General features: G+C 40.8%; 1 protein-coding gene across 2 annotated transcripts in view; it reads left to right on the top strand.

Annotated features, from left to right (window-relative positions):
* CNTNAP5 (contactin associated protein family member 5) overlaps window positions 1-24,393 on the top strand; it is a 302,690-nt gene that overhangs the window by 126,807 nt on the left and 151,490 nt on the right. For both annotated transcript variants that reach the window (XM_061370154.1, XM_061370155.1), the window contains exons 5-7: window positions 11,173-11,320; window positions 19,778-19,981; window positions 21,528-21,712. In XM_061370154.1, coding sequence (XP_061226138.1) covers window positions 11,173-11,320; window positions 19,778-19,981; window positions 21,528-21,712 — 537 coding nt within the window. The remainder of the gene's footprint in view (window positions 1-11,172; window positions 11,321-19,777; window positions 19,982-21,527; window positions 21,713-24,393) is intronic.

The raw sequence follows: 24,393 nt of genomic DNA on the forward strand, positions 1-24,393 counted from the left end.
TGAATCCTTTCATCCTCTAGCTGATGCAGGTGCAGCACCTTGCACTTGGCCTTGTTGAACTTCATGAGGTTCATATAGGCCCATTTCTTGAGCTTCCTCAGGTCCCTCTGAATGGCATCTCATCTCTCAGGCACATCAACTGCACCACTCAGCTTGGTGTCATCTGAAAACTTGCTGGGGGTGCACTCAATTCTACTATGTCATTGATGAAGTTATTAAACAGTACTGGTCCTAATACGGACCCCTCAGGGACACCACTTGTCCAACTGGACATTGAGCCCTCTGGATGCAGCCATCCAACCAGTTCCTCCACAGGACAACCATCCATCAAATCTGTATTTCTTTCAGAAAGAAGGATGGTGTGGGGGACCATGTCAGAGGCTTCACAGAAATCTAGATTGATGACATTTGTAGCTCTTTCTTTATTTACCGATACAGTCACTTCACCGTAGAAGGCCACTAGGTTGATCAGGCAGGACTTGCCCTCGATGAAGCCATGCTGGCTCTCTCACTTCACCTCCATGTGCCTTCCCATAACTTCTGAGGATCTGATCCATGATCTTCAGAGACGCAGAGGTGAAGCTGACAGATCAGCAGTTCACAGGGTCCTCCTTTCTACCCTTTTTAAAAATGGGTGCAATGTTTCCCATTTTTTGTGTTACCGGGGACTTCACCTGATTGCCATGGCTTTTCAGGTATCATGGAGAATGACTTGGCGACTGCAGCCAGCCTCAGGATTCTGGCATGCATCTCATAAGGTCACATAAGTTTATGTATGTTTAGGTTCCTCAGGTGGTCACAGAGCTGATCTTCTCTTACAGTAGGAGGGACTTTGCTTCCCTGTCTCCATCTTGCAGTCTATCCATTCAAGAGAGGTTGCTAGCGAAGACCAAGGCAAAAATGTTGAGTGCCTCAGCTTTCTTGTCTATTGTTCCAGTTTGCCAGTGTTGCTCATCAGGTGCTGTATGCTTTCTTTGACCTTCCTTTTCTGACTGGTGTACCTAGAAGCTCTTATTATTACTTTGCAACCCCTGTCAAGTTCAGTTCCAGCTGCACCTTGGCCTTCCTGACTCCCTGTTCCTACACAACTGGGCAGTGTGCTTATATTCTTCCAGAATACCTGTCCCTGCTTCTACTGCCTGTGCCTTCTTTCCCTTTAGTTTGACCAGCAGATCTTGACTCATCCATACTGGTCTCTTACATTCCTTTCCTGATTTATTACAGCTGGCAATCGAGAGCTCTTCTACTCTATGGAAAGCATCCTTAAGGATTTGCCAGCTCTGTTCTGCTCCCTTGTCCCTGAGGGCAAGTTTCCCAGGGGATCCCATTGACCAACTTCTTGAAGAGCTGGAAGTTTGCTTTCCTAAAATTCAAGGTCCTGACTTTACTCTTTGCCTGGTCCCTACCTCTCAGGACTGCAAACTCCACCAGTGCATGATCACTGCAACCCAGTGATCAATCTTAACATCACCAATTAGCTCACTTGCATTGGAGACCAAGAGGTCTAGTATTATCTCCCCTCTGGTAGGGATGTATATTGCCTGCCTTAAGAAGTTATCCTTAATGCATTCTAAGAGTCTCCTGGATTGAGTACAGTGTGCCATGCTACTTTTCCAGCAGCTGCTGGGGTGGTTGAAGCACCCCAGCAGGAAGGGGCCTATGAACACGGTTCCTCCTGTAGCTGGAGTAAGATGGCTTTCATCTGATCCCTTTGATCAGATGGCCTCTAGTAGGAACCACAGACCATCCTTCTTTTTCTGTCTGCTGTCTGTTTCTATCTCAGGTAAGGCAGAGCATGGTTCCACCAGTCTATCTCTTTCTCAGACTCCCATATGCTCCTTAACCTTTCCACTTCCTCTTGTAGCTCTACCATCAGGTTGAACAGATCATCTACCTGGTCAACACCTCACACAGCTGTTCTCACTACTGCCATCCATTAGTGGTAAAAGGCTCTGGCACTCTCGGCAGTTTGAGACCTGAATGGCTGCATGGTTTTGTGAGAGCTCTGTCTGGGTTGCCACATCCATTCTGGTGAGTACAGAGGACTTAAAGGTATGGTGCAGAAGGCAGCATATAGCAGAAAATATGTGTGTGTGCATGTGCACTTCAATGAATTACAAAACACTGGAGAAAATCAAGCCTACCTATTTATCTTCATCCACAGGATATTACTTTACTGATCCAAATGAAGATGTCATCAAACTTCATAACAGGGAAATAATGCAAGATAATGAAGCACAATATTCGTCTGAGGTTACTGTTGCATGGAATAACTAACACCTCTCTTGTGTCATCCTGCTGCATCTGTCTGGCAAACTATAAACAGAGAGATACCAAGTCTACAGCTCTAGCTCCTTAAATGCAGATGAAACTAAGTACAGGGAAGGTTCCCAGAGTTTTCCAATATTGCCAGACATAAACACATTCACTGCATTGTTAATCTCACTAATTTAATGTAAAGCATGAAGGTCTCCATGAGATTTATGCAGAAGAACAGCTGAAAGCTATGGTTAGTGTTGGCAGTAGAAAGATCAGTTTCAGTCTGTTGGCTAAAGTTAAACTAGTCAAGGTACTGGGGAAATATTTATCCTTGCTGTTGTACAGCTTAAAATACTATCAGTATGTAGTATTGCCATTAAGATGAAGTGCAGGAGGTTGAGCAGAAACAGAAATTAGCTGCCGACTTTCAGTTAAGACTTGTAATTTACGGGTTTAATTTTGCTGCTTCTTGAATCCATCATTATTAATTTATGTAGCAATGTTAATAATAACAGCTTCACCTCCAGGTGCTCCAAAGACAGAGCTGATTCTAAAAACTAAAGATAGGGATCAATTCTCCATCTCAGTGATGTTGTGAGATGCAACATCATGTATGTATGCAGAGAGTGGTTCAGTAGGGTAAGGAAATTGTACTTAGTCCATTGCTGGGAAGAGGAAGGGCGACATGATCAACTGCAGGTTGGCTAAAACACTTGGGCTATATTTGTATGAGTAAATAAAGACAACAAGGACCGTTTCTAGTCTTGAGCTCATATATTATCCATTTGGTAAATTCTTTTTTCTTCAAAACAGGTGACCTTACCCAAGCTGCCTATTGGGAATTGTCTCTGCTGGATACAATACTTCAGACATTGCTAAGGTACAGTCTGTCAGACTCTAGAAGCAGACTGAAACTAATTGAAATATTTTGAAGATCTAATTATCCATTCCAGTATAGAAAGCCAGCATTTTGGAGGTGCTACTGACTAAAGCAAGAAAAGAAATTAGACTTTCTAGGGTAAATCAGAACAGGAGGGAAAAAAAAGGGGGGGGGGGGGAGGAGAAGGGTAGTAGGGAGACATAAAGAAAGTTCTTCAGTATTTTCTTTCATTTTTGTCAGTCTAAATAGGAAATGTTTCATTGTCCTGAAGGGACTGAAGAAGCGTCATGGTTTTAAATGTCACCATCACTGAACTGATGTTTTCTGGATTGATACAGACTTTTTAAAAAACAAAATATTGCATAGATTGTCTTAACAGTCTTTAGTTAGTCTTTAGTTAGTCTTTAATTTTGTTTTAGAAAGTTTTGTGTTACAAATACTTTGACTATGTAAAAATTGTTTTTTATTGGAAAAGATGTGAATAGTTCTACGAACTGTTAGCAGAAGGTTAATAAGCAACATCCTTAATACAAATGTGGCTTATGTCGGTCAGTCATCTATCTGAGGCTACTGATGTTGTTAACAGTATTTGTTCCTGTATTTGGAAAGTAACTAACCAGAAAGAAAGGTATGCATTTGTATAATGGAGTAGATTAGAGGCAAATAACCTTCCCATTTGAGCGGATTATTCAAGGGAGTGATGAAGCAGTATGAACTCTGCCACATTACTGCATCTTCTCTCCCCTGGCCCACCCTGCTGCATACAGAAACTGCCATTAGATCAGAGGTGACTAATGCTTAGGAGCCCAGGTGGATGTCGCATTGCTAAAGCATACCAGTCAACTCCTCAGTATCAAATGCAGTGCATATTCCCAGTAGGGCTGCTGCTTGATAACCCATAGTGCAGCCATTCATTTTAATTCTTACTCTACTGGGAAGTTAAACTACCTCTTTGTAGAGCAGCACTTTTTTTTTTTTCACTGGAGGTGGAGGAATGAGAAGGGAAGCTGTTTCCTCCTCAGTTAATTTGTTATGGGAGAATACTTTTAAAAGATGCTCTGACACTGTGCCAGGGGATATTGTTTTTGAGGTTCTTTTTCAAGGATGGGTGTTTCAAACAGTAAAATGTAGCTGCTGTTAGGAAAGAAAGAAACGTAAGCAGAATGGAGGCTTCTCTTTCTGAATATAGGATAGGCTTTAGACTATCTAGTCATAGTGTTCAACCTGGAAGGAAAAACATGAGCCTGGAAACAGGCAACTCATCTCAGAAGGCTGTTAACCAGAAATGAGTCGTTTCCTTTTGTCATGAAGATCATGGTGTATTAATAGGAAGGACAGTAGGAAGAGATGTTTGGAGTCAAGTGATGTGCTAAAAGGACACATCCTACCCTTCAGCTTCCAGTTCCTGGACCAGGCTGGCAGACATTTCCTCTTTGGCTCAGATTGAAACCTGCTTGAATCAGGGGAAAAGGCTTCCATTGAGTCTAAAGCAGGCAAGTTGCTTGTTCTTCAAGTAAAAAATGTATTTCATTTTTAGAGTTTTTTTGAAAAAAAATGAAATAAAATTTAACCTGCCTCTTGAGAAACAGAGGTTAGAAAACGCAGTTCATAAGTTTGCCATCCATGTGCCAAAGATAGATGTGTGGTAGGTGAAAACGAATACCCAAACTATAGCTCTTTAAGGAGCTGTGCAGTTGTCCATTCCTACTCTCCATGGCCTGACCCTCTTTAATAGCAAAAGGATTTTTAAGGCCACATGCTGAAAGAGGGTAACTCCCAGAGGCCAGGTCCTGCCATGAACTTCTGTGCTGAAGAGCTGCTCTTAACTCTTGGAGGTGAGCTCCCAAGAGCTCCCAGTCTGGACACAGAGCGATTAATATGACAGCAAAGCCATTTCACTGTGTTTCTTCAAGACAAGACATTACCAGTTCTGTTTTGATGTGTCAGGCAGGACTTTTTCTCCATTTCATAAGCAAAGCAGCATATTTCACTACTGACATGCACAGCATGTAGAAAAGGGCAAACTGTAAAAAGAACATTTAGACTTTGAAGTTGTCTTTTTTTCTTTCACATTTCCCACCCCCAACATCTTTTAGTAATCTCTTTTTCTAAGTGCTGGGCTGAGGTGAAGGGGGAATATTACTAGAATTGCCTGAACTGACAGTTGCTTTTATTTTGCAGTAGAAACTACATGGGGTTTTTTAATTTCTATTGTTATCAGAAGTCACCACACCTCTGTCCAGACCCAAGGTGCTGATAGCAGGCACTGCTGTGGTATAACTATTCTGTGAAAAAAAAAGACACCTCTAGCATCGCATTATAATCAAGGGGTTGCTGAGTTTCCATATGGTGTGGTTGTAGTTGTATTGTGTCCTTATTATGATATCATTCAGTCTCTTTCCACAAACACAAGCAGAGATGCAGGATTACTACCATAACTTGGTTTCAGTCACTGGTTTCCCCAAGACCTGGAATTAATACCCACGCTCAGTAGGTCCCCTGAGTTCCATCCTGGGCAATACAGACCTGAGCAGAAGTGAAATTCTGTTGCCTCTGGAAAAGACAAAAGCTGTCCTTGAATTAAAGTTTATTTCAACCTAGAAAATGTGAAAAGCTAGGCAACATTTTCAACTTCCTGTTTCAGATTTTTGTGTTGTTTCTTACTCAGGAATACATGTTTTCTTTAAAGTGCATGTACACTCAAATATTTGAGGAGATCCTGGGAAGCATACACTAGGAAGCATGTTCTGTATCGTAGTGCTAACTCCTAGCTCATGATCTTTCTCGTCCAAGGAAGTAAGTCTAAAGGTGAGAATGCCACTGTTTAAGTATTGCAGTTTTGGGATTTATGACAGGCTTAGCTGCTTTTTATCTCACTCTGATTCTTTCACCAAGCTTCTGGATAGCTTGAATTAAGTGTGCTCCTTCCCTTATTTCTTTAGACGCCAGAGACAGCATAAAACGATGTCATGGGTGAGATTTGAAGGTGCTCTTTTCTGTGCTTGTATTTCTTTCAGTGAAGGTTGAAATGTTGTAAATCGCTAACATCTGTGTTATGTGCCCTCTGCACATTCATAAGCTGATGGGGGTTTTTTTCCTCAGCTGAGTTCATCAAAATGACTTTGGCAGAAATGAGAGTATTCAATATGTCTTAAAATATCTCCCCTAGAAGGTAGTTAACCTCAGGTCTGCCTGCTCACTGTTCAGAGCTGATGGTGCCGATGTTTCTGCTTGCATACTCATTTTGAACCTATTCCATTACCTGCCTAACAAAGTGGGAGAGCAAAATATATTCAGCAGAGTCATTATGGGAACCACTTCTGCAGCTCTGTAAATAAGTTGCCATTTGCTGTGCAGACTGTATGTGCAGGGGAGAGTGAGATCAAATCTCATGTCTGATGCTCTCTTGAATTGATTAGACTCTCATGAGCAGGCACTTTTCTTTTTCCTTGCACCCGATTTCCACTTGCAGCTCTAAAGGTGGAGTCTAATACTTTGTCTAAAGGGCCATCTAAATTTCAGCACATCATATCTCACAGGTGTGATCTGCATCTGAACTAATACATGAGGTAGAGAAACAAATATGTATCTACAGGATTATTAAACAACTGTCATATTTTACCACAGTTGCGTGACATTTTCCTGAACTGCCCTTGAACAGCTTTTGGGATCCTTCTGAATGGGAGAGTTGTATAAACAGCCTAATCATTTGAATTGTTGTATGACTCTTGAGGGAGACATACATCCAAATTCCAGGTAATGATGGTGGCTCTGAGTTTTAAACTTGTTTTGAAAGCTTTCTTCTTCTTCTAAATTAGAATTCTATTTTGTTCCACTTTAATATGACCCATGAACCAGATGGGTTGAGCGCTGGGAAAAGTGTTTTGTGTCCTTCTTTCATTCTTACTCTTCCCTGTGTGCCACAGATGCTGTTGCTGAAGAGCTGGTTAGACCCTGCTCCGAACCACTGTAGCTGTTCATACCTCACCTCTTTATGCCAGTGGGACCTGCCTTTGCTGCCTCATAGAGAAAGCCTCGTAAAATATTACTGTGGTGCCATGGTCTGTCACAGTGAAGCACCATGCAGCCAGACATCATGAAACAGACATGGTCTGAGAGGTAGCCCTGCCCGTGGCAAGCTGTTAACTTTGCAGCTGCTAGCACTAGGGAAAAGCTTTTGCCTTCAAGAAGCTGGTGGCAATATTTGGTGCCAATTGAGCTTTTTGATTTATAAGCCCCATAGAATGCCAGAAACAGAATTTCCCAGCTTAATCATCAGTCTGTTTACAGGCTTGGAAGAAACCACAGATTTCAGTGTTATATGCTCCCTCCCAGAGCAACTGGGTTGCATGGGAAATGGCATGCGGGTGCTTTGTTTTCCTCACTAGTTTGTCGTTTTGTTCCTGTGAAGTAATCCCTATCAACAACAAGTTGTAATAGAGGCTGTTTCTCAAGAGAAAGTATTCCTGCCATTCTCACTGATAAGTTTACTGTTAATCAATATTTGAACCTCCAGGGCTAAGAAATCTGGTATTGCCTCCTTGTTTCATCTTCTTTAATGGATGGATTATTTCTGTGTCAGCTGTGGATGTAAGTTTCAAGTGACCATCTGTGGCAATTGGTGTTATCCAGTCAATGATCTGGAACCCACAGGTGGTGCATAAAGCATCAGAAGGTGATCTGTATAGCAGTGGGAGTTGGAAGTGAAAATCAAACAGTCCTAAAGGCACACACGTGACGCCCTGCAGTTAGCAGCAAGCAGTGATGTACCAGCTGCACACAAAACCATCTCATAGGCACAGATCGATGGGTGCAGCATTACCTGTTGATTTTTTTCCCTGCACATTTTGTTGGTTCTTTGGTTATTAGAGAATCTTGAGAAACATTGCTGTAAGAGATCTATTGGAATTCTGAAGGGTTTATTTTTAACAACATGACTATTTCAATGTGGGAAGGATATTTTTGCATTGTTGCATGTCAGATTTGTTGTCAACTGATTTGAAGGCTGGAAGCAAGTAATTCTGGCTTTCCCTTGAGGTGTCTTGAAGGGAACTATCTAGCACAGATGCCTGTTGGGTGGGCATTTGTGTCTGCTTGTGGACGGTGGGTTACAGCTGTCTCTGTTTTACCTGGAAGCCCACAAAGCTCCTGTGACTGCTTTGGCAGTCCCTGAAGTGTGCTGTACACACCATCTGCCTGGAGGCAGAGGATTGCCTCAGTGTGCATGAGCAGCAGTGACACTCCTGTGCATTGTGCTTGAGTGTGTGGTTTGGAAAGCTTTGCAAAAAAATGTCTGTATAGGTTTGCCCTGCAGGAGAGGTGTCAAGGCTGCCATTGCCAATAGTTATATGTAGTTGTGTACTGCCTCTGGTTTTCCAGCAGCCATGAGGACCCGCTGATCCAGAATGCCACTGTGTGCTGGCGCAGGCCAGCACCTGCTTCCAGCATACTGCACCAGCATACCTGCTTTCCAAGCAGGAATGTGTGGGCTGTTTAGCACACAGTTGTCTTCACAAATCACATAATTCCCATTAGTTTGTAATTGCAAAGAGATATTTCTAGTAGTGCTGTGCTTTTCAACTTGGTCTTTCTCCGAGATTTTCTTTTTTATGCAGACCAAAAAATTATTACCTTATGGGACTGTGATTCATTGTGCAGTATTGACAGTCTTGTGTGCAAGAGGATTATGAGAAAAAAACAACACAGACCTTTGTTTCACAGCCTTGCTGCATTAAGGTGTACTTTTTTTGTCTCTTAATTTTCACCTTTCGTCTGTATTCTAGTCACTGCATTTGAAGCTTTTCTTCACAACTGGGAAGACTGAAAACCCTTTGTTCCCTGCCTGTTCTTTTTCTTCTTTCGTTTTCCTTTTTTTTTTTTTTATCTTCCAAAAGGTGATATTTTTACATAATCACAGGATTCTAAGAAGATGAGCTTTCTAAGGAAACAGAAAGCAACACTTCCCTTTATCAATCTTATATATTCTCGAGTGTCTTAATAAAATTGTGAGCACTGCCACAGCTCTGACTGTGGGACTTGCTCTCTGCTGACAGTTTCATTACTGAGAAAAACAAGATTTTTCTCTTGAAGTGCAAGGAAGAAAAACTGTGAAATAGTCTGCTGGTATTTGAATTTGGCTATCTGGAAAGCAATATAAAAAAGCCCGGGACATCCTGAAGTGATACTTATGGCCTTCCTCAAGGCCATGTGATGGGAAAAGCTGCTGAACTACTGTAAGTGGTTGATTTTGCATTAAGATGAACAAGAATCCTAATAAAAAAAATAATTTATATTATATAGCTAAATTTGAGAGAGGTTAGTTAGCCATCACATCATACTTGTAGAAAACAAGATCTTCTGCATACAATGTTCTGAATAACAGATTCAGGATAAGCAAACCTTTGGGGACAGTTGGGATTGCATTTTATAGCAAATTATATACTGTTTTAAGCTCCTAATAAAAATGATTTTACAGATCATGTTTTTAAGGGTGATTATTCCATTCACAGAAGTAACTGAGGTTGTAAGTGATTTTTTTCAGTGAAATTGTTCATTTTCGAGGCAAGTAATACCAGCAGCGAAATCCACTTGCAGAGCATGCTTTAGAAATTAAGATATATGCTGCCTTTTGCATTCATGATTGCGTGGAAAGTAAGGCCTACTGTGTAGAAGAGAATTTTCCCAGGTTAGAGTTTCTGAGGTGAAAGGAAATAAGCATGGTATGGTTTGAAGATACTGTGCCTTAAAAATGTTCAAGGATATTTTTCATTGAATATAGTTCCAATAAAACAGTAACATGCTGGGTTCAGGAAAGCAAATTTAGTGATTTTGAAGTTTTACACCATTTTAAACAACATGTAGAAAAAGATGGAATGCTTGAATTTGAGTAAAAATTTAAAGTGGCTAATTAGTCCTTTTTTCTTCAGAGTGGAAATGAAACCCCAAATCTCTCTATCTCATCCTAACTTCATCAGGAATGAATCGCAGGTCTACTTTACTGGGGTTATTCTAATCTGTGCTGGCAGTTATATTGCGTAGGTGAATGATGCCAGTTTTTAACCTGCAGAAGCATTTAAAACTGGTTCAAGTTATTGTGGTAAAATTTTACACTTATAAAGTGAAGGACTGCTTTTAAAAATACGGCCATTCTGTGACACTATTTTTTGTAAGTTCTGTCTTGGGTTTCATGTTTTGCATACTATTAGCTTCAAATTTAAATCCTAGCTGAGTTACTCAAGTGTTCTGAAGATTGTAAGTGTATGGGATTTCTAGACTGATTTTACAGGGTAAAGGTGCAAAGATGAACTAAAAAAGCTTCAGGCAGGATTAGAGCTTGGATGATTGTCTTAAGGTTTGTCTTTGAAATCCTCCTGTCGTTCATCCATAAGAGAGTTTCCTCTTGTTAAGTGATAATTCTGAGTAGGGTCATTAATTTTGGCTTGCAAGTTGCAGACAATCAAATAAGCAAGAAAAAAAATAAATTATTATTGTTTGCAAACTTTAAATCTCCTGAGTGCAAACACAGTCAAAATGTTGACTCTTCTGTGTTCTGATAGACTTTCATCTCTTCCTGTCTTGCTTGAGTTGTCTGTGGCGTATCTAGGTGTATGCTTTCCTGTTCATCTTCACAGGGTCTGGCCAACCTTAGTGCTTTATGACCATCTTTTTCTATACCCTGGATACACCAATAGCTAAATTTGACCCTGTTGTTCGCTGCAGTGAAGGGACTGTGGGTATGGTAAGAGCCAATGGAGTATTGTGGTGCACCGGAATTTCTTGGGTTTGGAGAAATTGTGTAGCATCTTTAACATTCCCATCTACAACCTGCTTTTGTAACTCCCTTTATACTCCTCATTTCTGTGAGGTGCTCTTTGTGCTGCCTTTCCCCTCCTTTCCTTTCATAAATGACATGGCATTTAAAATAGAACTTGAAAATCAATTTATATAATTTTGAGTACTTTGTGAGGCTCATTCAGAGTGCTGCATTCACTTCTTAGTGCTAAATATCTCACTGAGGCTCCCTTTCCTTTCAGGTTTTCACAGGGAACAGCAACGCTGACAGTGTGGTACACCACAAATTGCTGCACTCCATGAAAGCCCGCTTCTTGCGCTTCATCCCTCTTAAGTGGAACGCTGATGGTCAGATAGGACTGAGAGTGGAGGTCTTTGGTTGCTCCTATAGTAAGTAACTACATCTTAACCCACATTTTCTCAGAGCTTTTTCTTGATGCTGTCAGTGCTGTAGGGGGTGTCCAGCACAAGTTTTACAAGTGAGAATGTAATGCGAAATACATAGCCATCGTTTATTTTTTCAGTAGTTATTCTTGCCTTTCTGCTCAGGGATGTGCTCAGCTATCTAGCTCACTCGATGAAGCTTTCTCAGAGCTGAATCCACCACAGAGCTATTTGCTGCTTCTTGCAAGGTGCAAGGAAGTCATATGCTACAAACCTCCCACCCTGCTGGAGGGCACAAAGCTACTTCAGATCTTCTGCAGGGCTTTATTTAGGAATGGTACTACCTTTTCCTTAAAGAGTTCATTTTTAGTTTTAAGGCAAGTTAACTAGTTGCTGGGGGAAGTGCTGCAGATTGTGCAGCTAATACTCCTATTTGAGGCTTGTGACCTTTTAGATCCAGAGAGCAAAGAACTCATCTGCTGCTTTAACTGCTTTAGCATGAGTATCTCCTTTGGCACCCTTATTCACAGCATGTGGTGACGATCCTCTAAGACATGATATGCAGCCTTTGTCACATGGGCTTTAGAACAGCTTATAAATGTTGTTGTCTTGGCATTTCAGCCACATGTTTATCTAGGTGTACTGCTGCAGGTGTAAGACCTATCACTACAGAAGAATGTGAATGTAAAGAAAAAAGACCTCCCTAGAACAAAGCAAAAACAAGTCCACAAATGAGGAAACAAGTGGCTGTTATTTGTTTCTCAGGTATCTGTGGGTTTATTTCTGAAATGGTAAAAATTGTCTTAAGACAGTGGTGGAGACCGGTGAGATTTTGCTGGGGACAGTTCAGCATTTTACAGCATTTTACTGAAAGTTCAATGTGGTGTGTCACAAGTCATCATAGTGTGACACTGCTATACTTGTGCATCTCCCCATTTAGCTTAGGTACTCATCTGCTCCTACTGAGTGCAGAAAAGGGGTCATAAGATAATAAGCATAAAAACTCCTCTTTGGAAGACTTCCTAAATTCATCTGAGCAGAATGAAAGAGCAAAGTGTCGTAAAACTTCTGATTCACATGACCCCATTGAACAGAGATATAGCTCCAGGACTCTTAGTAGCCTCATTACTGCACTTGGGTCTTGGGATTGAGTCACATGGTTTCACAGGAAGATCCTTGCTATGGTCTGTATGTAGATCTGAATGATCTACTCAGCTTTTTTAAGTGCTGCTTCTCCACCTACTTCGGTGCTTGGGCACTATGGACTATTGTTCATTTAAGTATAAACCTGCAACAGCTTAGTCTGCATGGATAGTCACTAAGGAAAGAAACCTTTTCCAGGCCTACCAGTGGACATAGAAACTGAAACATGTAAATCAAAACCAACTGCCCTTGTTGACATCATTCCAAAGTGGCTGTCTCATCCGTTTTCAAAGAGTTTTCTTCTATTGACTAGTAAAGTACAAATAGAAGTGGAACAAATGGAACTTAGACTGAAGGTTGAAACTTTTGTAGCTGAAAGTGTTTTGGTTCTAGTCCATGCGAAATACTACATGGCCACTACTTTCATGTCAGACTGTGGTTATATCTTCTATAACATGAAGAAGATTTCATAGTCACTTGCAGGCTGTTGCCTTGCACAGATATCATTTAAGTCTTCATCTTCTTCCTGTGCCTCTGCAGTTACAGGAAATAAAAACGGTTGTGCAGAATTAAGGTATGAGATTGAAGCAAGCCAGAAAAGAAATAAAGGGATTCATAAAAGTTTTACAGAGTGTTGAAATATTTATTCCTTTTATATAAATGCCATTCAAATTTCTCTCTGGCAAATTGCATATGCCAAGCAATACCTGTCTACAAGTTTCACTTTTATAGTTTCACAGTCTTGGCTACTTCTAAGCCAGGCACTCCGGCACCGTACAAAAGATGTTTGATCATTTATAAAATGTCATCTTTACTGTTATACTGACAGAATATCTGCAGCAGATCCCGAGCTGGTGTACAGCTACGTAACTGTATTTTGATATGATGTCAAACAGCATACAGGCTTATCCACAACTTTCACTTCTGCCACAAGAACTATATTAATAATATGAAAAGAGTTTCAATAAAATGAGGAAAAAAATCACTACAGACAGGTTGTTGGACAAGCCGGGAAGGAAACAGTGCTAGAAGAAAACGCATGTCCCATATGTGCACAATCTCTAAGAGATAACACTTTATGCAGGGGTCTTTGTCTATAAGAAATAAGTGATGTGAGTCTGGGAGTAGGAAGTCACCTACCTGTACCAAAGCATTCAGCTGACAGAAATTCAACTGTAAGAGCCTTATTCCCCATTATTCACAGTTTTCTTTAAGACATCGGAATGACTTAAAGGCTTCTATAGGTAAACAAACCCAGAGTATTTGGTCTTAAGTTGGCTGAATCAGAAGAAAGGATTTCCATCAGCATTTTAGCTTTGAATCCAGTCCTGAGGTTTGAGAACATGTGCATGGGCAACGCATATGAACCAAATCCTGCACAAATGTACATGTGTGACTGCTGGGTCATTTCTACCTGTTAGCCTATTCTAGGTTGAAATTCAGATGATGCTGGACAGCTGGCTGTCCATTCCACCTTTTAGGCAAATGTTGCCTCAGAAGCAGAAAACCTGAACTGAAAAGAGAGTTGATTTATATTGCTTCCTGAGGCAGAAAACTGCAGAAGTAAAGTTTTCATTTACAAGGAAGCTTGAGATTTTTTTTGTGTGAGTAGCAGAAGTCATTGTTTGGCTGAAGCAAAAGTCTGGGGATGCTGGCGGCTTAGGCCATCTGAATTTCATGTTCTCCTGCATATGTGTTAAAACACATCAGTACCTTCCTGTGATACATCAAGGTGTGCTATATAGCCTGTGGTTCTTTCGATGGTCTCTGCTCACCTCAGCTCCTTTCTAACCTTGCATACGAGAGCAGAAGATGACAGCTGGAGAAGAGGTTTGTGGTTTCACTACTGTTTAAGCATTTTTTGATGGCAAAGTTAGGTGAATGCAACACTCTTGTGCCAGTGCAAGGCTCTGTTCTCTCATTTTTAGAGCATGACTGTCCTGTGCAGCATACTCTTCTGGAGAGGTCCCAGAAACATCAACCTTGTGCTGACCTCTGGAAAATGCAGCTTGCAATAATGACTTTTTAGTAGGGGACATGTGGAAGACATCAGGTGTTGTAGGGCAGCAAACACTCTGCCAGGACACAGTGACAAAAAATACTGAAATATCACATTAAAGATTATCTCCTATGTGTAGTGGATGCCAAAGTGGCTAATTTAACGTGTTTGCACTGTGTTGTTGAATGGCACAAATTACCTTGCTTCACCTAGAGGTAATTTACTACTATGAATGTATCCCCAACACAACTCCCCAACACTTCTCTGTTAAGCCTTGCTTGTTAAACTGACCGCTTCTCTTCCTCCCCCCCCCCCCCCATTAGCCCTCTTTTGTTTTTTTTTTTTAACCTTTGATTGGTCTGCCAATTAACATTGTTTCTTTGGAGCATAAACCCACGTTTTTAACAGAAAAGCTGTTTCAGACACATGTGTTTGATGCTATCCCATACAGATTGAATGTTTTTCTATCCCATACAGATTGAAGTTCCTGTGTGACAGGGCACTCCAAGGCTGTCAGTTCAGCTGAAATTCACAGCTATCAAACACATGTTTTTTTGTTGGGTGTTTTGTTGTTGTATTTTTATTTGTTTTTACTTTTTGAAACAGAAAATATGTATTTAAATGAAAATTTATTACATTTACTTGAAATTCCTGTAAAGACTCCACCTAAGAAAATAGGTACTGAAATGGGAAGGATATTATCTTGATTTGAAAACATACATTAATATTCCCTATTCAGAAAAGGATTTAGGATGAGTTAAATGGAAATTTCCATGTAGAGGTATGTATAAGCTCTCACTGCCCCTTTACAGCAGTGGCTTCAGAAACAGTGTGATTATAGCAGATTAACCAGAGCTGCAATAGAGGATGTTTTCAGACAAATGCCAAACAAATTGCTTTTGATCCTGGAGGTGGTGAGGGGGAAATTGGAATATCTTTCTATTTGGGGAAAGGTCTTGTTAGCTTAGTGCAGGGAAAAAAACCTGCTGACACAATTGCTTTTATAGGGTAAGATTTATAGCCACATCAAAGATGCTGATCATATTCTATAACTGGTTAACAGCCCAAAATGCATCAGCAGAATCAGGTGTATGTGCAGTTATCAGGCTGGAAAACCACAGGAGACACAATGACAGAGTGTGAGACAGGCTATCTTCTTTTGAGATCCGAGTTCTTCACTCGCAGTTCAGGACTCTGATTTCTCATCTTTTGTGGTCATTGCTTCAGGGAATATTATCTGATGTGGCACTTTTTTATTCAGTGATATTTTTACTAGACTTTTGTTTCTCCTTTTTTTTTTTTACCCTTTCTTTTCTTTCTCCCCACCTTCCTCCATCCTCTCCTTCGTTTTCCAATGAAATAGATAAGTACAAATTGCACGGAACCACTTACCACATGATGGTCATTAACCAGTAGCATTTTTAACCAAGTCTGTATAGTAAATACCCAAAAGCTTGCTTACCAAGAGACATAGATTTTTGATACAGATAAAGCTGTGTAGCAGAACAGTCATGTCTGAGGTGCTCATCCAGTCATCCCTTGGACTGCATATCTGAGAAGGGTATGGAGAAGAAAGTAAGCTAGTAAGGCACGACTAGCCAAGAAAGATTGTTTAGACCAGGAACAATCTTCCTTTCTCTTGTAGGGAGTTAAAGCTTCTATTTGATGATGCAAGTGCAAGACCAAAAGTTCTGTCTCGAATTAAAACTGTTCATAGAGGATATTTTTGTATTTTAGGATAGCTTTGCCAAGTATATGCTTACTGTTTCCAAATTCACTAGGAGGATTGTCTTTGTAAATGTAAATGCATATTGTTTCTGCTGCCAGGAGTAGATTGCTGAACAAGTAAACTGCATGCTTTCACACTGCTCTCAGCCTGGCTTCTCCCAGTATAGCTGGTCCCACAGGTTCAGCTGTGTGGTTACTTGCTCCCCCCTTTTTCTTTTTTTCCAGTAGAAATTATGAATTTACCTGGTAGGTCACCTTCAACTAACTGCCTCTGTTTCTACTCACCCCCAGATGACTCTGAAGTTTCTTGTCTGTGCTAGGAAATGAAATTATCATAGAACCATAGAACAGTTAGGGTTGGAAAGGACCTCAAGATCACTGAGTTCCAACCCCCTTGCCATGGGCAGGGACACCTCGCTTTAAACCATATCTCCCAAGGCCTCGTCCAACCTGGCCTTGAACACTGCCAGGGATGAAGCGTTCACAACCTCCCTGGACAACCTATTCCAGTGCCTCACCACCCTAACAGGAAAGAATTTCCTCCTTACATCCAATCTAAACTTCCCCTGTTTAAGTTTTCACCCATTACCCCTTGTCCTACCACTACAGTCCCTAATGAAGAGTCCATCCCCAGCATCCCTGTATGCCCCCTTCAGATACTGGAAGGCTGCTATGAGGTCTCCACGCAGCCTTCTCTTCTCCAGCCTGAACAGCCCCAACTTTCTCAGCCTGGTTTCATATGGGAGGTGCTCCAGTCCCCTGATCATCCTCGTGGCCCTCCTCTGGACTTGTTCCAACAGATCCATGTCCTTTTTATGTTGAGGACACCAGAAATATACACAATACTCCAAGTGAGGTCTCACAAGAGCAGAATAGAGGGGCAGGATGACCTCCTTCGACCTGCTGGTCACACTCCTTTTGATGCAGCCCAGGATACGGTTGGCTTTCTGGGCTGCAAGTGCACACTGAAGCTGGCTCATGTTCATTTTCTCATCGATCAGCACCCCCAAGTCCTTCTCTGCAGGGCTGCTCTGAATCTCTTCTCTGCCCAGCCTGTAGCTGTGTTTGGGATTGCATTCAAATGGAATGACATAACCAGCACCCCTGCGGCCAGAACCTCTACTTAATTTCAGAAAAGCTTGATGAATTATTTCTGAGAGTTCCTTTACCTGTTTGCAAGAGTATGTACTCCTGCCCCCTGCACATGACACTGGTGAGGTCACACCTCAATCACTGTATTCGCTTTTGGTCCTCTCCCTACAAAAAAGACCCTGAGGTGCTGGAGAAAGGCAATGCAGCTGGTGAAGGGTCTAGAGCACAAGTCTTAGGAAGAGTGGCTGAGAGAACTGAGGCTATTTAATCTGGGTAAAAGGAGGCTCAAGGGAGCCTTTCTCACTCCCTTCAACTACCTGAGAGGAAGTTGTAGTGAGGTGGGGGTTGGTCTCTTATTTCAAGTGCCAAGCAAAGAGTTGTCAATCATTGAAACAGGCTGCTCAGGGAAGTCCTAGAGGTTGTAGATGGGGGTTGGTGGTGGACTTGTGGTTCTAGATTAATGCTTGGACTCAATGATCTTAATAAAGTATTTTCCAGCCTAAATAGTTACGTACGTATGTACAGCAGACATCTGTTTGACTTGTTGGTCAGTGTAGAATAGCATGAAAGAACTGTGTTTTGCCTAATATCACTTTTGATGACTTTTGTAGACTTGTTATGGACAGTGTACAAAAGCACCCAGAATGAATGAAGTCTGTCTTCGAGGAGTGCAAGTAAATCAGAGGGCTGTGCAGAATGAAACCACATGTTGTATTTTAGTTTTTTATTCCTACAGGGTTGCTGAAACTTAAAACACTTCTGATTCTTGTGCTCTCGCTGCAAGTGGATTATGAACATGAATGGACTAAATAAATAAGCCAGTTTTCTGAAGTGACTACGTTAGAATTGTGCTGTGTCTTTCAATTTCTAACAGGAAGACAATGATTTGTTGTTATGCAAACTGCCAGTAATGATTTTTGGCTGCCAGTGTTAGCATTTACTTGACAAATTTCCATTTCTTTTAGGGCTGTTTATTGGCCAGTGTACTCTCAACTGATAATTAGTGGAGCAGAACCTTTCAAAACCAGGTTTTCCTTTGTGTTGTTCTCTGTAAATATCAGTGGTAGAACTCCTCAAGAATTGTGTGTTATGCTGTGACTTAATGGAGAACAAAACTGAAGTGTGAATTTAGACGGGTTGAATGCTTGCATTTTAAGAAGGAAATGAAGAAAGGGCTGCTATTATGGCAACATTGAATCACTGCTCTCTTACATTATCTTTGTTTTTTGAGAACTAAGGGGAAAATCAACTTTCACTGGAAAATGTACTGGAAATCAAATACTAACTTCTTTATAAGCTATTTCCTAATTCTTGCCTGTGTTAAAATGAAACCATTTTTATGATAACACTTGCAATTTACTTTAAACAAATTGAAGTGTTTAATGTAGCTAGGGGAAGTTCATAAGAATGAAACTATGAATTTAATTCCCTTTATAGAAACTGACAGTCAAGGTGTCAATAGAGAGAAATCGGCAATTCTGAAGGAGCTGTTTCTGAACACCTAATTCAGAAGTAAAAAACAAAACCAAACAACACAGTAAAAGCAGATGAAGTGAATACTTTCGTATTCATAATGCTTCCTAAGCTAGCAAATGTTCCACATATGATGCTAAACAGCATGTTATAATTCTGACATCACAGATAAGAAGTTGGTCTTAGTTTATTCTGGAGTGAATTTTTCCCAGGGTTGAATTTCTTTGTAGTTTTATTCCTATATGAGATAATTAGTTACCTTCTGATTTGGAATGCAATCAGTTTTAGAGTGATAGAATTTATTTCAGATTTAAATCTTGAGCTCCCTACAAGTTTATAAGTCTGCTGTTAAATTTCTGTACTGTCATACTGACATGCAGAAGTTATTGATGTTAGTTTGCATGGTAACCAATCATTAAGAGGTCTTTTATTTTTGAGCTTATAATAGTTTTAACTGAAAACCTCTTTAAATCTTGGTCCAGTTTAAATTAGAAAAAAAAAAATAGAGAAAAACCCAATCCCTATTATTTCTGGTTTTAGAGGGGAGCAAATGAAACTACCATCAATGCTTGAAAGGATAGAAGAATTCTTAAGGGAGCTTAGGTGACTTAAATCACCAACTTAATCACAGTGTAGTTGCTGGCCTGGAAATCTTGATTGTTTTGCATATGGACGTTTCAGTTTATAAAAGAAAATGGGAAGCTCATAGCTGTAGATTATCATTAAAATGTGGTTTGCAAACAAAGGTAGTCTGTTGAGTGAGAAAGCAGTCATGCATGAGAGAGAGGAAGACAAGTGCAGAGAAGTTCTCGTTTTATCCTAATGTTCCCGTTCCCCACATAGAAATGGGTGAAATATGGTTGCCCAGATGCCACATGCATCCACATATTGACTAAGCTGGCAAATACGTCCTGTGGGTGTATGCTTCTGAGAAAGCCTGACTGCAAGTGATATTTGAAAAGATCCTGAAAAAATGCAGTCCCTCTCCCGATGTACAACTTTTCATTTTGCCATTTTCTTTTTCCCAGAGTCAGATATTGCAGACTTTGATGGGAGAAGTTCACTCCTCTACAGGTTCAATCAGAAGCTTATGAGCACATTCAAAGATGTGGTCTCTTTGAAGTTCAAGAGCATGCAGGGTGATGGTGTCTTATTCCATGGAGAAGGACAGCGTGGAGACTACATTACCTTGGAACTGCAGAAAGGGAAGCTCTCCTTGCACATCAACCTGGGTAAGGGTCATTAGGATTATTGTTTCACATTCGCCATAACAAGGATTATCTTGGTTGCTTTTATAAATCCATTATTGATATTAGGCAATATCTAGAAACTCCACCTGAGATCAACAAAACATGCTGTGTGCCTCAGACAGCTCACAGCTTAAATACATATCAGAGAAGGTGGTAGGGGAAGCAAAGGAAAATGGACTTGGCTGATGTAATGCAGGACATGGTGCTTAGACTGCCAAGGCTGTTTTTAATAAAAGTGTGAGATGTAGCATCTAGAAATTTACTGTATTAGCAGGGACAGATCTCAGACTAGCATTTCCAGGACACTTTAAGTTTGCCTAGAGCAGAAAAAGCAGGCAACAGTGCAATATCTCAGTCCACTGTTTATGATTTGGGGAATTAAAAGAAATCATAAACTAGTGGGAGCAAACTAGAAGTGCTAAAACAGAATTCATAGATATTTTTTCTGCATTTTCCCCCTTGTACCTAAATATGTTTGTTTTAAATGTCAGTAACAATTTTCCACAGGTCTTGGATTTCATTTTTACATAAGCTCATTAATTTTTTAGTCTCCAACTAGTATTTTCTTTCTTTGTTCATTTAGTTCGTTCAAGCGTAGAAATGATAATGCAGCATTTTTCTGATTTGGTATTCAGATGTTACTTGAATCAAGTAGCTACGTCCCGAGCTTCTTAATGTCTCCATTGATTTGTCTTCCTCTTACAAATGTTTCATACTAGGATAAGGGTATAGTATAGTTGAATACGTTATGTTACTTCTTCCAAAGAGATGCTGTTGTGAATGCACAATTTGTCAGACTGTTTTGGAGCATGTGTTATCTCCATTCTGATGGAATTTTAAAAAGGACACATACTCCCTTTCAAGGAGAGGCTCAGAAGTGTTCAGACATGTAGCTAGCTGGAAAACAGAAGAATACTTGAAATCACCAGAGTTAGAACCTAAATATTTTTATGACTCTTGATCTAAATTCCTGGAAATTTAGGCCAAGTTTAAAAATCTATTTGAGCTGAACAAAGCACTTGTATTCGTGTTGCTTCATTGACTTTTGGCTTTTTTTCTTTGAAAATGGACAAGTGCATTTTTCTTGTGAAAATACAGAAATCTCATAGTTGAAACAGAAGTGTTGGGAGTGGTCTGTTAATGTGAGTGAACAGACAGGAGATATTTGTGCAGCCTGAAGGTTGCTGTTGAAACACAAATTGGGCCTCAAATGAATAATAGAATCAAGGGCCCAGGGAGAGTAGCCATCCCCTACATGCAGTGTGGGGAGTAGCATCAGGAAAACCTCTTGGTTCATCACAAGTATTTCAGGGGAAAAAAAACGTGTATGTGTTCATGTGCATATACATATGCGTATGAATAAGAGGCCCAAAGAATCTAAAGCAAGTTTTGGCAAGGGTGTGTTTCTGATGGGCAGAGATTCAGTTTGCATCTAGAAGCACTGTTCTGTACTCCCCTTGAGTCACCATGCTTCAGTTAAGGGCTTGGCGGTAACTCTGGTGTCTTCTCCCTGTCTCTGCCCCTTCAGGGGACTCCAACCTGCACTTCAGTAACAGTCACACATCCATCACCCTGGGCAGCCTCCTGGATGACCAGCACTGGCACTCAGTTCTTATAGAGCGCTTCAACAAGCAAGTAAACTTCACGGTGGACAAGCACACCCAGCATTTCCGAACGAAGGGGGATTCAGATCACTTGGATATTGATTATGAGGTGTGTAAAGTCCTTTAGGTTATAACCTGGGAAAAAAGGCTGAATTGGTGTGAAATGAATGTGAAGAAAATTAACTACCTTATGAGCTGTCTGTTTCAGCAAAGATCTTCTTTGTTTAGTAGTTCATTCCAAGACAGCTGCTTTCATATTTAACAAGCATAAGGCTATGTCAGTGCAACTCTCTATATGATAGTCTCAGAAAATGGCCAGTCTGTGGACAAATACACATTAGATTATGCTTACACTTCAAATTATGGCAGAGCTTGAGCTAAACTAAAAGATACAGCTTGGGTTCTAGTTAAATCTTCTGGGAGCAACTGCACTTATCTGTAGGGACAGGTGCTGCGTTACCATCTCCGGTATGATTTCAATGAGATCATTCTGTACCATCTCTGCGTCCGATTTACATGACCATAGGGACACCAGCTCTGAGTTGTGCTTCTATCCAGCCACCACTTGCTTGGATTACACCTCTCCACATAGAGATAAGCAGGTAAAGACCATTGTCTTCCCATTAGGAAGACCCTGAACATGACTGTCAAGACAACCAGCTCTGATGCAGGTCCCTTCACATCTACGGTTGTAATGCAGAGTGCCCTGGTATAGGGAGCCAGAGCAGTTCAGCTAAGGGAGAATGGAGCAGAGAAACAACCTACCTCCCCATAAAGCCTGAGGCTTGTGTGCTCCCCTGTGATGAGGCCAAGGTGTGTCAGAGTGCAGTTTGTATCACTTCAGCGTATTTCAATGCTCATGGCTGATGGACAGTAAAAAAAAAAAAAAAACCTTAAAAAACTTTTATATCATCATATCTATACACAAGGCAACTCTTCATCTGCCCCCTTTGCCAGTGCACACCTGCGTGCACATTATCCATGTTCATTATCCCCATGCACTTGTCTACCAAGTTGTGCTAGCCCACAAGGCACAGGGTCATGCTTGCACAGTCAGAGCCATCACCCTCTCTGGATGTGTTGAGTTGGCATGGTTCATTGCTTAAGAGATCACAAATTTCCCCTCTGCACTTTGGATTAGTTTATCTGGAAAGAATCAATTCCCAGCATGCCCAAGGGACAAAAGCAGTCAGCTCAGCAGTGGCAGGTGCCTTCTTTCTGCTCTTCCTGTGTTCCAGCTGAAATTCTCTTCTTTGCATTTCACAGAGCAGGATTGAGAGAGTGATATCTGTCCCCTGGCACTGCTCTACCAGATCACGAGCACATTTAGTAAGGATAGCACATTTGAGCAATGAGATTCTGGAACAGCTTCAAACTGAACTTATTAAGGTCTAAAACTGTAACTGCTTTTAAGACAGAGTTGAGAAAAGCCATCTTTGAGTCATCAGCTTTCCTAATTTCAAAGTAATACAGTTCCTTGCTTCCAGATACAAGATTGATGCCAATTAGGGAAAACTCTAGCTCCAGTGTAATTTGCAGAAAATTCTTCCAGATATTCCGAAACAGGCAACATGGTAGAGAAGATCTTCAGCTGGTATAAATCAGTATCACTGCTGACCTCTGTGGCAATCAATCTTGGCCCCTAGTGCTTAATTTTTCACACAATGTGTTTTCTTTCCATTTGCACTGAGGCAGTCTTTCAATTGAACATTACAGCAATACAGTCTACTGAAAGTTTATCTTGGCACACTTTAGGGATTAAAGGCCTTGATGAGTAATAAAACTATTAGTTTGATAATTAAAATTATTACTAATCACAAAGGAAACTGTTTTCTTAATAATGCAGTGGCATAATTGATATAAACCCAGTACAGAGTCTCTAAGCAGGAGACTGAAAAACAGAACATGGAAGAAGGAAAGTCCGATGTGTTAAGAAAGAACTAATGATTCTTTCTTGAAGAAAAGCATTGCCATAACAAAACTGAAACTGATGCAAAGTAGGAGCCTGTTCACTCTTTATTTCTCCGAAGTGATCAATTAGTACAACTGAGATGCAAGTTCATTAAGGACTTCTTCTCAAAGAAGTGCTTTCAAGGTTACTCAGGGAGGTTTCATTTGGTTATGTATTGAAGCATGTTAGTTGGAGTGGAAGTTAAAAAATTCTGAATTGCCCTTTATTTTTGTAATAATGAGCTGAGGTGAGCCATTAGGAGTCATGACAGAGGAATAAGGCTGACCAGCTTCCAGCAATAATCACCGCATAACCGGTGCCACACAGCAGCACATGCCCTTGCTGCAGTGGATGCTGCAGGATTGCAGCACAGCTCCTGATGTGCTGGAAGCACTGTGAAGGAAGGTGGCTGCAGGATCCCGACTTGCACTGTATCACTCACTATGCTGATGGCTGCGATGGCAAAATGAATAAAAACTTACGGTACCAACAGTAAGACTTTGCCAAAAAGGCCAGTGGAGCTTATGGGAAATCTGTCATCTAAAATAATTATACTCCAATGATTTGGGGAGCTTTTTTTTTCTTAAGCATTCTGTCCTCCCAGGGCCTCCATTAAGTGACAGGCTGTAATCTGCACAATACTAACATCTTTCAGTACTCGTACAACAGTACAGCAGTTTTTTTAAACGTGTAACCTGCATAACTTTTCCGTTACACTGCTCAGTCCCATATACCACATGCATATATTGGAAACCAAACCACAGGGAAATTTAGGGAAAACCATTGCAAGGTGCAAATGGGGTGGTTTGTGTGTTTGATAACTACCCTCAAGTGGCTGA

This window comes from Neopsephotus bourkii, unplaced genomic scaffold (assembly GCF_033783945.1).
Source record: "Neopsephotus bourkii isolate Nb327-2 ecotype Australia unplaced genomic scaffold, CSIRO-AGI_Nbou_v1 NB_1526, whole genome shotgun sequence".
NCBI classification, from domain to species: Eukaryota; Metazoa; Chordata; class Aves; order Psittaciformes; family Psittacidae; genus Neopsephotus; species Neopsephotus bourkii.